The 14,009-nt window shown below is 38.4% G+C and overlaps 1 protein-coding gene across 3 annotated transcripts in view; it reads right to left on the minus strand.

Annotated features, from left to right (window-relative positions):
• Positions 1-14,009, minus strand: part of DNAI2 (dynein axonemal intermediate chain 2) — a 92,685-nt gene that overhangs the window by 74,597 nt on the left and 4,079 nt on the right. For all 3 annotated transcript variants that reach the window (XM_074224647.1, XM_074224645.1, XM_074224646.1), the window contains exons 2-3: positions 2,840-3,030; positions 659-820 (exon numbers count right to left, since the gene is read on the minus strand). In XM_074224647.1, the coding sequence (XP_074080748.1) occupies positions 659-820; positions 2,840-3,022 (345 nt within the window). In that variant the 5' untranslated portion in view covers positions 3,023-3,030. The remainder of the gene's footprint in view (positions 1-658; positions 821-2,839; positions 3,031-14,009) is intronic.

Consider the following 14,009-nt stretch of genomic DNA (forward strand, 5'->3'; position numbering starts at 1 on the left):
TGTAAATTAATTCCTATTGTTTCATTGTTTAATATAAAATTTGTATCCTGTCTCCTCATTTCCAACCCCCAGTCTTCAACATTGTACCTGGTTTTGGTCACATAAGGGGGAAGGGATTTCCCCTTTTGCCCACAGTATCCATATATGGAGCAAGACTATAAAATCTAGGCTGGACCTCTTATTGGGGCCGGTTCTCTCTCTGGCCCAGTCAGCTCTCCCTGACTGTCTTGCTTCCTCTCTTTATCTGCCTCTCTCTGTCTCTGTCTCTGTCTCTGTCTACCAAGCAATCTTGCCTAGCTTTTTGTTATTCACTCTGTCCAAAAGTGCCTGTTGACCTTTTGGGAGGAGGAAATTTGTTTAACCTATTTACTTTGCTATATTTTTATAATAAAATCCTGAGCAGTTTTAAATTCCCAGAGAACACACAAATTCTTTCATTATTCTTTCATTATTCAAAATCCCAACAGCAACTAACAGTCATACCCTTAGGGAAGGAGTCCCTCTTGTGTGGTTTAAAGTCATATTTGCAATCCCTCCATCAAATTTTATTATGGAGATCTTTTTTCCTGCTAAATCTGACCATCTCTTGGGATAGGGTTGGGCAGAGGGTGGAGGATGGGGTGGGTAGAGAGCAGAAAAGAAGAACTTGCTGCCTCACATAACCAAGCTGTAAGATGGCATTGATATAATTCTCATCCTTTTCTACTTTCTTCCGGAATCGGATTGTCTGTTCCAACTCTAGTGGGTTCACATCTTTGGGCCATCCCCCTTCTAAGTGATTGATTCCTCGAGTCTCCATCTCAAATCTCTCTGTGTTGACCTATAAGATGCAGGACAGAAGGTAAAAAACAAAAACAAAACACTTACAGTTTCAACTCATAACCATCAAAAGGGCAAACATGACCAAAAAGGGTGTCAGTTTTGGAAAGACTGTGGGAAGATATAGATGCATTAATCCTGCATGGAGATGTGAACCTATTCAACCATTCTAAATAGCAATTTGGAATTATGGGAGAAAGATACTAAACCATACATTCTCTTGAACTCAGGGGTCCTTATACAGGACCAAGGAGGTCAGAGACAGAAAGAAAAGAACTTTATATAACAAATATATGTGAGAATGAGGTATAGAATCAATTCTGGAGGGATAAAAGGATTGCTTTGCTGCAGTGAGAGCCCATTTGAAAAATTAGAATCAAAGCAGTGCTCATCCACTGGGAAACAAATTATGATGTATGCCACAGTGAAAAACTTTTATTATAGTTTAGGTGAAATATTATTGAGCATAAGAAATGAGAACTATGAGAATTAAAACAAAAGCACTGGAAGATATATGAAGTCATGCAGAATGAGAGAAAAATAAGAACTACAGAATTTCATTTTATCTTGATGACTAATGATGTAGAACTCCCCCAACCATATGTGACTTAATATTCCAAAGTAAAGTAGGTCTCATCCACAGTTGTAACACTATTTGTTGCTCTTAAATAAGAGACATTGCTGTTTTATCTGAAAGTATTGCTTTCAGAATTATAAAAGTAGTTCTGCCATTGAACAGGAAATGCTTTCTTTTTCAGATTATAAATCCTTTCACTTGTATTTCTTTTTTTTTGTTCGTTTTAGGTTTTTTGCAAGGCAAGTGGGGTTAAGTGGCTTGCCCAAGGCCACACAACTAAGTAATTATTAAGTGTCTGAGACCAGATTTGAACCCAGGTACTCCTGACTCCTGGGCCAGTGCTTTATCCACTGCACCACCTAGCCACCCCTTCACTTGCATTTCAATGCCTCCCCCAACCCCCCTACTTTTCTCTTTTGATAGGTCTACTTTTTTCCTCTACCCCTCCCTCTCCTATGAAATGCTCTATTTTCCTATCATATGATGCCCTATCCTATAATTCCATACCTCACTCCTCAGAGAAGCAAATGGGGTTAAGTGGCTTGCCCAAGGCCACACTGCTAGGTAATTATTAAGTATCTGAGGCTAGATTTGAACTCAGATATTCCTGACTCCAGGGCTGGTGTTCTGTCCACTGAACCACCTGGCCACCCTTGGTCTCTACATTTGACCCATGGTCATTGGACCCATAGCAATGGGTTTGCCTTTTCCAGAAGATGAAGAGAATTCCCCCTCAGGAATAAAGAAAACAAAACCATAAGAACAATATATACAATGATGACAATATTAATGAAAGCATTAAAAGGCAGCTAATAATGCAATGAACATTCTTAGTTGTGAAGGGAAGAAAATGTAACAAAGTGTAACAAAGACCCTTCCTATTAGTCCAGGGCAGATATTGAATAGGTGGTTGGATTCAAGTCCTTCCCCTGGCACATGCTAGTTTTGTGACACTGGGCAAATCATTTAACCTCTCACTTCTCTAAGAAACTTTCTAAGTCTAGGTTATAAATTACAGAAATGTGCTGATCTTCAATGATGGAAGAAGCTTCTTCATCAGGGATTTATTTTTTCCTGTACTAATGAAATCATTAGGTACCCAACTGTCTTCAACCCTGAGAGAGTTCAATGTGTGGGAATTCGGATATGCTGAGAAATTACTACTATGTTTTATTTAAAAGCATCATTTAAAAAAAATGAACACTGATTTGCCTCTAAAAAGTCACTCCTGAGAAGTTCATGACTCCCTCTCCTCAGAGGTAGATGGGATGGGAGATGGACCTTGGAAAGGATCTACATGACCATCATTATGGGAATAGGTTTATGGAATTAGAAGACAAGAAATAATCTTGCTGGCTCTCCATTTTCCCCATCTCCCCAAGTCATCATAACAATCCTCCTCACCCTCCAGTTGACTCCCTGTCATGATGGGAGAGGTATTACCTCATGCTCTGACATGTCAGTGGAACACTGAATTCCGGTGTCCACAGGATCCCGTACAACAAACTGTTCCATAAGTTGTGGATTGGGTGGGATGTCGATGCTCAGTTCTGCCTGTCGATCACTGAAGTTGCATTGCTTCCCAAACTCACTGCGTTTCTTCAAATACACGTAGACTATCTCCATGGTGGTGGCTAAAGGTGATAGTACAACAGTAATAGGGAAGTTAGGAAGAAGAGAACCATTTAGAGGTGAGAAAATGAATTCCATTTGGGGCATGTTGAGTTTGAGATGTCTATTGGACATTGAGAAGATCGTTTCAATTTCTTTTAAGGGAAAAATTAGCTTAAGCTGAATGGGGCATTAGGATATTGATTCTCCTACATCAAGTTTAAAACATAAATGAGGGTGCCATTGATAGAAATAGTGAAGATAGAAGAAAGAACCACTATAAGTTGATAGAAATTGAGTTGCATGAGCTTAAGTTACTAATAGCATGCATCTGGGCAGCTGGCAGCACAGTAGATAGAGTACTGGGCCTGGAGTTAGAAAGAGTCATCTTCCTGAGTTCAAATCTGGCCTCAGAAACTTGCGAGTTTTATGAACCTGAACAAGTCACTTTAATCCTGTTTGCCTCAGTTTCTTACCTGTCAAATGAGCTAGATAAGGATATGCAAACCTCCAGTATCTTTCCCAAGAAAACCACAAACTGGGTCACAAATAGTTGGACACAACTGAAAAACAATTCAACAATAACAGCATGCATCTCATTGGAACTATCTCATAGATGATTGAAAATGTGGATCTGAAACATGGAAGAGTGTTCAGGATTGAACATAAAGATTTAAAAGTAATAATAATAATAATAATAATAGGAATTTAGGTAGCACTTTAAGTTCAACTATACATTGCCCTCTTCTCTTGAATTCTTCATCCCCTTATCCTTATATTTCTGATCTTGCCATGTCAAGCCTCTGCTTTAGGTCCTTCTTACCATTTGCTACCTGTACTCTCAATACATGTACAGCTGAATGAAGATGGAGGGAAAAAACAAATCACAAAACCATGTTTAGTGGGTTCATACAAAGTTATACTGGATAATCTCACAACTTCAAGATAGTCTTTTAAATATCTCTAACTCATTATTCCACTCACCCCAATTTCTCCTTAAATATCCCATGGTACCTCCTCTTTACCCTTCCTCTTAGTTGGAAACCTTACCTCATATTTTACTGTTAAAAAAAAGGTCACTTATTCTCCCTTTCCCAGATGCCTTTTGCCACTCTCTCCTTCTTTATCCTTGTCTCCAATGAAGAAGCAATCACTTCTCTTTGCCAAGGCAAAACCCTCTACTTGTAAAAATCATCCCATTCTGTCCTATTTCTTCTCACGGACTGCTTGTTCTATCACCATGCCTCTCTCACTTATCTTCAATCTTTCCCTGTCTATTTGTTGTTTCCCTTCTGTCTACAAACATGTTCATGTCTCTTCATTTTTGAAAATCTCTCAGCCCTATCAGATCTGTCTGGTTTTGGCTAAGAAATAGAGTGGTGGATCAGTGGAATAGACTAGGTCCAATAGCAGGAAATCTGCTGTTTGATAAACCCAAAGAATCCAACTATTGGAATAAAAACTCTCCTTTCAATAAAAACTGTTGGGAAAATTGGAAGTTAGTATGGCAAAAACTTGGATTAGACCAACACCTCACACCCTATACCAAAATAAGATCAAAATGGATAGAGGATTTAGACACAAAAAAACCAATATTATAAGCAAACTAGGAGATCAAGGAATAGTTTATCTGTCAGATCTATGGAAAGGGAAGTAGTTTATGACCAAGAAGGAGTTGGAGAACACCATTAAAAGCAAACTAGATAATTTTGATTACATTAAATTTAAAAGCTTTTGCACAGACAAAACCACTGTAACCAAGATCAAAAGAAATTGGTAAATTGGGAAACAATTTTTGCAAATAGTATTTCTGACAAAGGACTCATTTCTAAAATATACAGAGAGCTGAGTCAAATTTAAAAAAAAACAAGCCATTCCCCAATTGACAAATGGTCAAAGGATATGCAAGGTAATTTACAGATGAGGAAATCAAAGCAATCTATAGTCATATGAAAAATTGCTCTGAGAAATAAAAAGTCAAGAATTTTCAGGGATTCAATGAAAAAAGTACAAAAGAAGGTAACTTAGCATTACCAGATCTAAAATTATATTAAAAAGCATCAGTCATCTAAACTGTCAGGTATTGGCTAAGAAATAGAGTGGTGGATCAGTGGAAAAGACTAGGTCCAATAGCAGGAAATGGTTATAGTAATCTGCTGTTTGATAAACCCAAAGAGTCCAGCCATTGGGGAAAAAAACTTTCTCTTTAATAAAAACTGTTGGAAAAATTGGAAGTTAGTAGGGAAGAAACTTAGATTAGACCAACACCTTACACCCTATACCAAGATAAGATCAAAATGGATACAGGATTTAGACATAAAAAACAATATTATAAGCAAACTAGAAGATCAAGGAGTAGTTTAACTGTCAGATCTATGGAAAGGGAAGCAGTTTATGACCAAGGAAGATAATTTTGATTAAATTAAAAGGCAAAACCACTGTAACCAAAATCAAAAGAAATATAGTAAATTGGGAAACAATTTTTACAGCTAGTATTTCTAATTAAAGATTTTATTCATTTTGAGTTTTACAATTTTTCCCCCCAATCTCACTACAACTAGTATTTCTGACAAAGGACTCATTTCTAAAATATTCAGAGAACTGAGTCAAATTTTCAAAAAAAAATAAGCCATTCCCCAATTGACAAATATTCAAAGGATATGCAAAGGCAATTTACAGCTGAGAAAATCAAATCAATTCATAGTCATATGAAAAAAATGCTCTAAATCATTACTTAATAGAGAAATGCTAATTAAAGCATCTCTGAGATATCACCTCACACCTCTCAGTCTGTCCAATATGACTAGAAAGGACAATGATCAATTTTTAAGGAATGTGGGAAATCTGGGACACTAATACATTGTTGGTGGAGCTATGAACTCATCCAAACTTTTTGGAGAACAATTTGGAATTATGCCTAAAGGGCAACAAAAATGTGCATACCCTTTGATCTTGCATTACCACCACTGAGTCTATACCTTGAAAAGTTGATGAAAAGGAGTAAAAACATCACTTGTACAAAAATATTCATAGCATCCCTCTTTGTGGTGGCAAAGAATTGGAAATTAAGTGAATGTCCTTTAATTGGGGAATGGCTTAACAGACTGTGGTATATATATATATATATATATATATATATATATATATATATATATATATGTCTTGGAACACTATTGTTCTCTTAGAAACCAGGAGGGATGGGAATTCAGGGAAGCCTGGAAGGATTTGCATGAACTGATGCTGAGTAAGATGAGCAGAACCAGAAAAACATTGTACACCCTAACAGCAACATGGGGGTGATGATCAACCTTGATGGACTTGTTCATTCTATCAATGCAACAATCAGGAACAATTTGGGAATATCTGCGATGGAGAATACCATCTGTATCCAGAGAAAGAATTGTGGAGTTTGAACAAAGACCAAAGACTATTACCTTTAAATAAAAAAACAAATTATCTTATGTCATTTTGCTATCTCTTATACTTTACTTTCTTCCTTAACGATATGATTTCTCTGTCACATTCAACTTAGATCAATGTATACTATGGAAACAATGTAAAGACTAACAGACTGCCTTCTGTGGGGGGGGGGGAGCAAGATTAGGGGAAAAATTCTAAAATTCTACATAAATAAATAAATAAATGTTTTTAAAAAAAAGAAAAGAAAAGAAAACGTCTCACTTGATTCATCCATCCATCCTAGTTAAATATTGTCCCATATCTCTCTTGCCTTTTTTGTGGCTAAACTCTTTGAAAAGCTAGGCTAGGAGCTCTGTATAGTCTGACTTTTGATTACATCATTCAAATGAAACCACTCTCTCTAAAAGACATATATAATAGTTTCTACTCATCCTCCTTTTTAACCCATCTGCCAGGTGGTTCTTTGAAGACAAAGACTAAAAGTCACTTAAATTTTGTATCTTCCCTAACACCAAGCACAGTGCTTTGCAAACAGTTAAGTTCTCAATGTTTGTCATATTGTACTCATTCAACGAACATGAATCAATCACATACAATCTACAATCCAGAGCCTAAGGGCAACTGACTGGCACCGGGGATATGGTGCCAGACCCGAAGTCAGAAGGACTCATATTACTGAGTTTAAAATCTGACCTCAAACTACGCCCAAAGGGCAACAAAAATAAGCATACCCTTTGACCTAGCAATACCACTACTGGGTCTATATCCTGAAGAGATCATAAAAAAGGGTAAAAACATCACTTGTACAAAAATATTTATAGCAAGTAGCCCTGTTTGTGGTGGCAAAGAATTGGAAATCAAGTAAATGTCCTTCAACTGGAGAATGGCTTAGCAAACTGTGGTATATGTATGTCATGGAACATTATTGTTCTATTAGAAACCAGGAGGGACGGGAATTCAGGGAAGCTTGGAGGGATTTGAGTGAACTGATGCTGAGTGAGATGAGCAGAACCAGAAAAACACTGTACACCCTAACAGCAACATGGGGGTGATGATCAACCTTGAAGGACTCGCTCATTCCATCAGTGCAACAATCGGGAACAATTTTGGGCTGTCTGCAAAGGAGAGTGCCATCTGTATCCAGATAAGGAGCTGTGGAGTTTGAACAAATTTCAAGGACTATTCCCTTTAATTTAGGAAAAAAACCAGATATCTTATTGTCGGATCTTGTTATTTCTTAGATGTTTTGTCTCTTCCTTAAGGATATGATTTCTTTCTCATCACACTCAATTTGGATCAATGTATAACATGGAAACAAAGTAAAGATTGACAGATTGCTTTAAGGGGGTGGGGGAGGGAAGTAAGATGGGGGAAAATTATAAAACTCAAATAATATCTTTAATAAAAATAAATTTAAAAAAATAAAATCTGACCTCAGACACATACTAGCTATATGACCTTGGGTAAGTCCCTTATCCTTGTTTGCCTGAGTTTCCTCATTTGTAAAATGAGCTGAAGAAGGAAATGGCAAGAAAACCCCAAATGGGATCACTAAGAGTCAGACACAATTGAAAACAATTACACAACATGTACAATCTGCTATACCAGGCAATGGGAAAAGATATTGATACATGAGAAAGGAGATCCTCCAAAAGTGTTTAGAATTGAGTGAGGAGGGGGAAAGAAAAGATGGATATCGAAAAATAGACCATATACTAGAAGCTGTCAATCTGCACCTCTGGTACAAGTTTGCAAGAAAGAATTATTATTTAATTTAACATTAATATCCAAGCATTTCTAGTTAAGAGGAAGAAATGTGCAAATTATCATATTACACACACACACACACACACACACACACACATACACACACTTCTACTCCAAGCTGATTTGAGATAACATATACAGGAAACTCAAACAAGGAAAAGAATGTTAAAATGCAGTTTTGTCTTAACATACTAGAACAAGTCATCACCCAATTTCTTGACAATTCCTCTCAAGGACAATAAGAGTCTCCTCTCAGTGATCAATGTCTCAGTCCTTTCTGAACGGAGAAAGGTACCTTCTTCAGGGGATGGGATAGGCAAAGATCCGAACCAGACTGGAATTAAATTTTTCACCCTTAATCCATCTCCCTAAGAAAAGATTTGTGTTCTTGACTTAACCTACTTTCCAAGGGGGACCAGTCTGAAAGGAGATTTTGACTGGAGAATTTTTTCTTTACTGTAGTAAACCTACATAGGTTTTTAAAAGTCTTCCACAAAACACAAACTATAATATTTCTAGCAAGAGGCATATAAAGAATTCAGGTCAGATGAGAGAAATCATTGCCAGTTGGAAGGATAAAGGAAGATTCTATCTGGGATCACATATAATTTATGAAATGCTCATTTCTTTTCTATTGTTTTGCACTTTATTTTATTTTTTCAATTACATGCATTAATTTTCAATATTCATCTATTTGCAAGTTTACAAATTACACAATTTTCTACTACCCTCTCTTCCCTTCCTCCTCCTTATAGCAATGATCAATCTTTTAAAAGTTGTGCATGTACAACTATGTTTGATATAATATACATTATTCCAACAAAATCTAGTAATGGTGGTTTTGAAGAGGCCTGGTGTCTCAACTCCTTCTCTGGTTTCAATCCTTTAAGGGAGCTCAATTCCTTCCTTATTAACCCATCTGCCAGTTGACTCTTTGAAGACAGACTAAAACTAACTTAAATTTTGATCTTCCCCAACACCAAGCACAGTACTTTGCACACAGTAGGTTCTCAATGTTTGTTATATTTGTACTCATTCAATGGGCATAGATCAATCACAAACTATGTACTTACGAGGGAGCTGTCCTTCAGTTATAAAACTGGCAATGGGCTGAGGACTTGGGTGGCCATGGGCCCAGAAAATTCACATACTGAGTATTAATTTCTGAATACCTTACCTACTTTCAGAGATAAGATAATGAGTCAGTTAGCTAATAAACATTTATTAAGCACAACCTATACAGATTCTGGGAAAACAAAGAAGCACAACAGACTATGCTCCTCAAGGAGCAATCAATTAGATTGCTAAAAATCAGCAGGGGGAAGACAATAAAGAAAACAAAAAATGAATCAGATAACCACCTGAGGAAAACTGGGGGATAAGTAGGAGGTAGCAAAGGTATACCTTGATGATAGTGGTGGTGGTGGTGATGACAATATCATTTATAAAGCGCTTGTTTTGCAAAGGGCAGGAAATGTTATCTCATTTAATAATAATAATTCTTATTATAGTTAGTATTTATATAGCCCTTTGAAGTTTTCAAGGCATTTTACAAGTACTGTCACATTGCATTCTTCAAAACAACTTTAGAAAATTGGTATTATTTCCTATTAGGAAATGGAGGTAGACAGAAGTAAATGACTTGCCCAGGATCATACATCTTACAAGTATCTGTAGAAGGAAAATATCTATGTAGTTTTTATTATTAAGAAAATGTTATTTGTGCCTGTCTGATGTTTTCTGAGGCTCCCACAGCAGCAGGGACCCTTAATCAGATGTAAATTCCCTCCTACTGTAACTTCTTTGTTAAGTGATTATTCCTCCTAGACAAGAGCAACATCATTTATCCCTTCTCTAACTTCCTACCTCTCAGAATGGGTACCTGATCTCAGTCATGTAGAGGGGGTGGGATCTCCCTTTAACCCAATTTTTCCTGACTCTTCCTTGCATAGGAAGTGGACAAGACTATAAAAGTTTGGCTTATACTCCCCTGGACTCATTCACTAGAGTCCAGTCAACTTTTTTTTTTAAATATTTATTTATTCTCATTTTGTACAAATAATGACTTTTATACATTAATAAAATATTCTTGTTTAAGAGCAAACAAAATACTCCCTGCCCCCAAAAAATAGACTCGCTTGAGCGATAAAGTAAAGGGGAGAGAAAAAAATTAAAATTAAAATTGAAAAAAATAATATTAATAATTGTAGGCATGGCCAGGTGACACAGTGGACAGAGCACCAGCCCTGGAGCCAGGAGCACCCAAGCCCATATCCAGCCCTGTACACCCAACAATCACCCAGCTGTGTGATATACAAGCCACCCCAACCCCACTGCCGTGAAAAAACCCTAAAAAAGAAAAAAAAGACCTAAAATAAAATAAAATAAAGTAGTAATAATAGTAGGGGTAGCTGGGTGGTGGACAGAACACTGACCCTTGAGCCAGGAGCACATGGGTCCAAATCCAGCCTCAGACACCCAACAATCACCCTGCTATGTGGCCCCAGGCAGGCCACCCAGCCCTATTTGCACTGCACCCCTCTAAAACTAATAATAATAAAAAATGTGCTTCAGTCTGTGTTCCAACACCACCAAGTCTGTCATGGGTGGACCACATTCTTTATGATAAGTCCATCACAAAAGTTACTTCCATATTTTTTCCATGGTTGCCATTGCTGATTGCCACTCTCCCCTTTCATATTTCTCTACTACCATGTACTATATTTTCTCTCTCCTTTCACTGACTCTGCTGTAGGGTAGCTGTGGCACAGCAGACGGATCCCTGGCCCCCAAACCACCCCTTAGGCCCAGCTTCCACCTGGCCTCATAGTCCCGGACAGGCCATCCAATCCCAGCCCCTTGCAAGAAGTAAAAAAGAAAATGTGTTATATCTGACCACTCTCCCCCCATGGTCCATCCTCTCCTCCTTCATTCACATCCCCCCCTTTCCCCCTGCCTCCCTCCTTACTCCAGATGTCTATACCCCATTAAGTATATATGCTGTTTCCTCTCCTAGCCACCTCTGATGAGAACAAAGATTCCCTCATTCCCCCTTGCCTTCCCCCCCCCCCATATTATTGCAATAGCTCATTGTAATAAAGAAAAATCTTATTAATGAAATATCTTGGCCTATTCCCCCTCTCCTTTTTCTTTCTCCCATTACATTTCCCTTTTTTCTATTGACTCCACTTTTACACCATATGTTATCTTCAAATTCAGCTTTCTCCTGTGCTTCAACTATAAAAGCTCCTTCTACCTGCTCTGTTAATTGAGAAGGTTCATATGAGTATTATCAGTGTCATTTTTCTATACAGGAATACATGCAGTTCATCATCATTAAGTCCCTCATATTTTCCCCTTCTCCTCCAATCTCTATGTTTCACTTGAGTCCTGTATTTGAAGATCAAACCTTCTGTTCAGCTCTGGCCATTCCAACAGGAACATTTGAAATTCCCTTGGTTTGTTGAAAGTCCATCTTTTTCCCTGGAAGAGGACATTCAGCCTTGCTGGGTAGTTGATTCTTGGTTGCATTCTAAGCTCTTTTACCTTCTGGTATATTATATTCCAACCCTACGAGCTTTTAATGTAGTTGCTGCTAAGTCCTATGTGATCCTGACTGCAGCTCCATGATATTTGAACTGTGTCCTTCTGGCTGCTTGTAATATTTTCTCTTTGACTTGGGAATTCTGGAACTTGGCTATAATATTCCTGGGGGTTAGTTTTTTGGGATCTCTTTCTCGGGGGGATCGATGGATTCTCTCCATTTCTATTTTGCCCTCTGCTTCTAGGATATCAGGGCAATTTTCCTGTAGTAAGTCTTTGAAAATGATGTCAAGGCTCTTTTCCTGATCATGACTTTCAGGTATTGCAATAATTTTTAAATCGTCTTTCCTAAGTCTGTTTTCCATATCAGCTGTTTTTTTCAATGAAATGTTTCACATTTTCTTCTAATTTTTCATTCTTTTGGTTTTGAAGTATTGTGCCCTGACTTCTCATACATTCAGCAATCTCCCTGAGTTCTATTTTTTGTTTGAAGAATTTGTCTTCCTCAGAGAGCTTTCTTATCTCTTTATCCATCTGGCCAATTTTGCTTTTTAAAGCATTCTTCTCCTCAATAACTTTTTGAATTGTTTTATCCATTTGACCTAAGCTGTTTTTTAGCATGCTATTTTCTTCAGCATTTTTTTGGATCTCCTTGACTAAGCTGCTGACTTCATTTTCATATTTTTCCTGCATCTCTCTCTTTTCTTTTCGCAATTTTTTTTCTAACACCTTTACTTGATTTTCAAAGTCTTTTTTGAGCTCTGTCATAGCCTGAGCCCAATTTCTGTTTTTCTTGGAGTCTTTAGATGCAGGAGCTTGTGCTTCCTCATCTTCAGACTGAGTGTTTTGATCCTTCTTGGGCTCAATAGGCAAAATATTTCTCAATGGTGTTCCTCTTGTTTCTCTGCTTGCTCATTTTCCCAGCCTTAGCCTGGTTTTGGGGTGCTTCCTGATCTTTTGGGACACTCCCACAAGGGTTTCAGTATGTGAGGCTCTGTCCTCCCTCCTGGTCTTTGAATGACCATATGCGCCCCCCTTCTGCCACGGGGCTGAGGTGTATGGGGGGGGCTGCTGTTCTATGGGGGGGGCCTAGACTGTGATCAGGATCTGAATGTGGTCAGAACCCCAGACTTCTATTCCAGGGGCAGAGCTCAGCAGTCTCTCTCTTCCTTCACTCCCCTCCCTAGGTTCAATGGACTCATGCCCTAGGGGCTCCTACTTACTGGCTCAGCCCGCTTCTGTTTCCTGGATCTGGACTGCCTTGGCCATGCTGCTCACTCTGTTTGCTCTGAGGGCTGGGCTTCAGGTGCTCTCTCTGGCAGAGGTCCTCCCACTGTTCCCCCAATTTGTGCCAGTGCTCCCCAGGGCATAGGTCAGGAAATTCCCCTGCTGCTGTGAGCCTCTGGGAGGCTGAAGTTCTTTCACTCTGGCGGGCCACCCCTCCAACCCCGGGGAGCAGAGCCTTTTTGCTCTTTTCTAGGTTACCTTGAATAGGAGAACTGCCTCACTGGGTCTCTCTCTGTGGGTTCTATCTCTCGAAAATTTAGTTAGAGTCCTTAGTTTAGAAGTTTTATGAGAGAGAGCCTAAGAGAGGAGCCTCTCTTGTTACCATCCTGGATCCGCCCCCTCCAGTCAACTCTTATGGCTGTTTTTCTTTCCCTTTGCCTAAGGCACTCTAGCCTAGAGTTTTGTTTTTCAGCCTATCTTCAAACAATTTATTGTCTGTCCAAGAAAAAAATTTAATCTGCAAATTTTGCAGATTTGTAATAAAAAATCCTGAGCTTTTCCAACTCCAGTGAGTTTTCCAATTTTTTTTAGGGTTTTTTTTTTCAAGGGAATGGGGTTAAGTGGGTTGCCCAAGGCCACACAGCTAGGTAATTGTTAAGTGTCTGAGACCAGATTTGAACCCAGGTACTCCTGACTCCAGGGCTTGTGCTTTATCCACTACACCACCTAGCCACCCTCCACTATTCCACCTAGCTGCCCAAGTTTTCCACTTTCAAAGAACACTCATCTTTAGGGTAGCACCACCCATTTCCCCATCTTATCTCAAGCAGGGTTTGAAGTCAATCTTTTCCCTTTCCTCTTTCTCTTTCATTCTCTCTCTGATCTACTGTTTGCCACCTAAGGACTATGAAGGTTCCCATTTTACATATGAAGAAACCAAAGCACAAAAACAGTAAATAACTTAAGCACCTATTAGCTAAAGCTAATGAAATTACCACATGCTACTCAATAACAATTTTTCTCAACTTAAAAAGATTTAAGAAAT

This window comes from Macrotis lagotis, chromosome 2 (genome assembly GCF_037893015.1).
Source record: "Macrotis lagotis isolate mMagLag1 chromosome 2, bilby.v1.9.chrom.fasta, whole genome shotgun sequence".
Taxonomy (NCBI): Eukaryota; Metazoa; Chordata; class Mammalia; order Peramelemorphia; family Peramelidae; genus Macrotis; species Macrotis lagotis.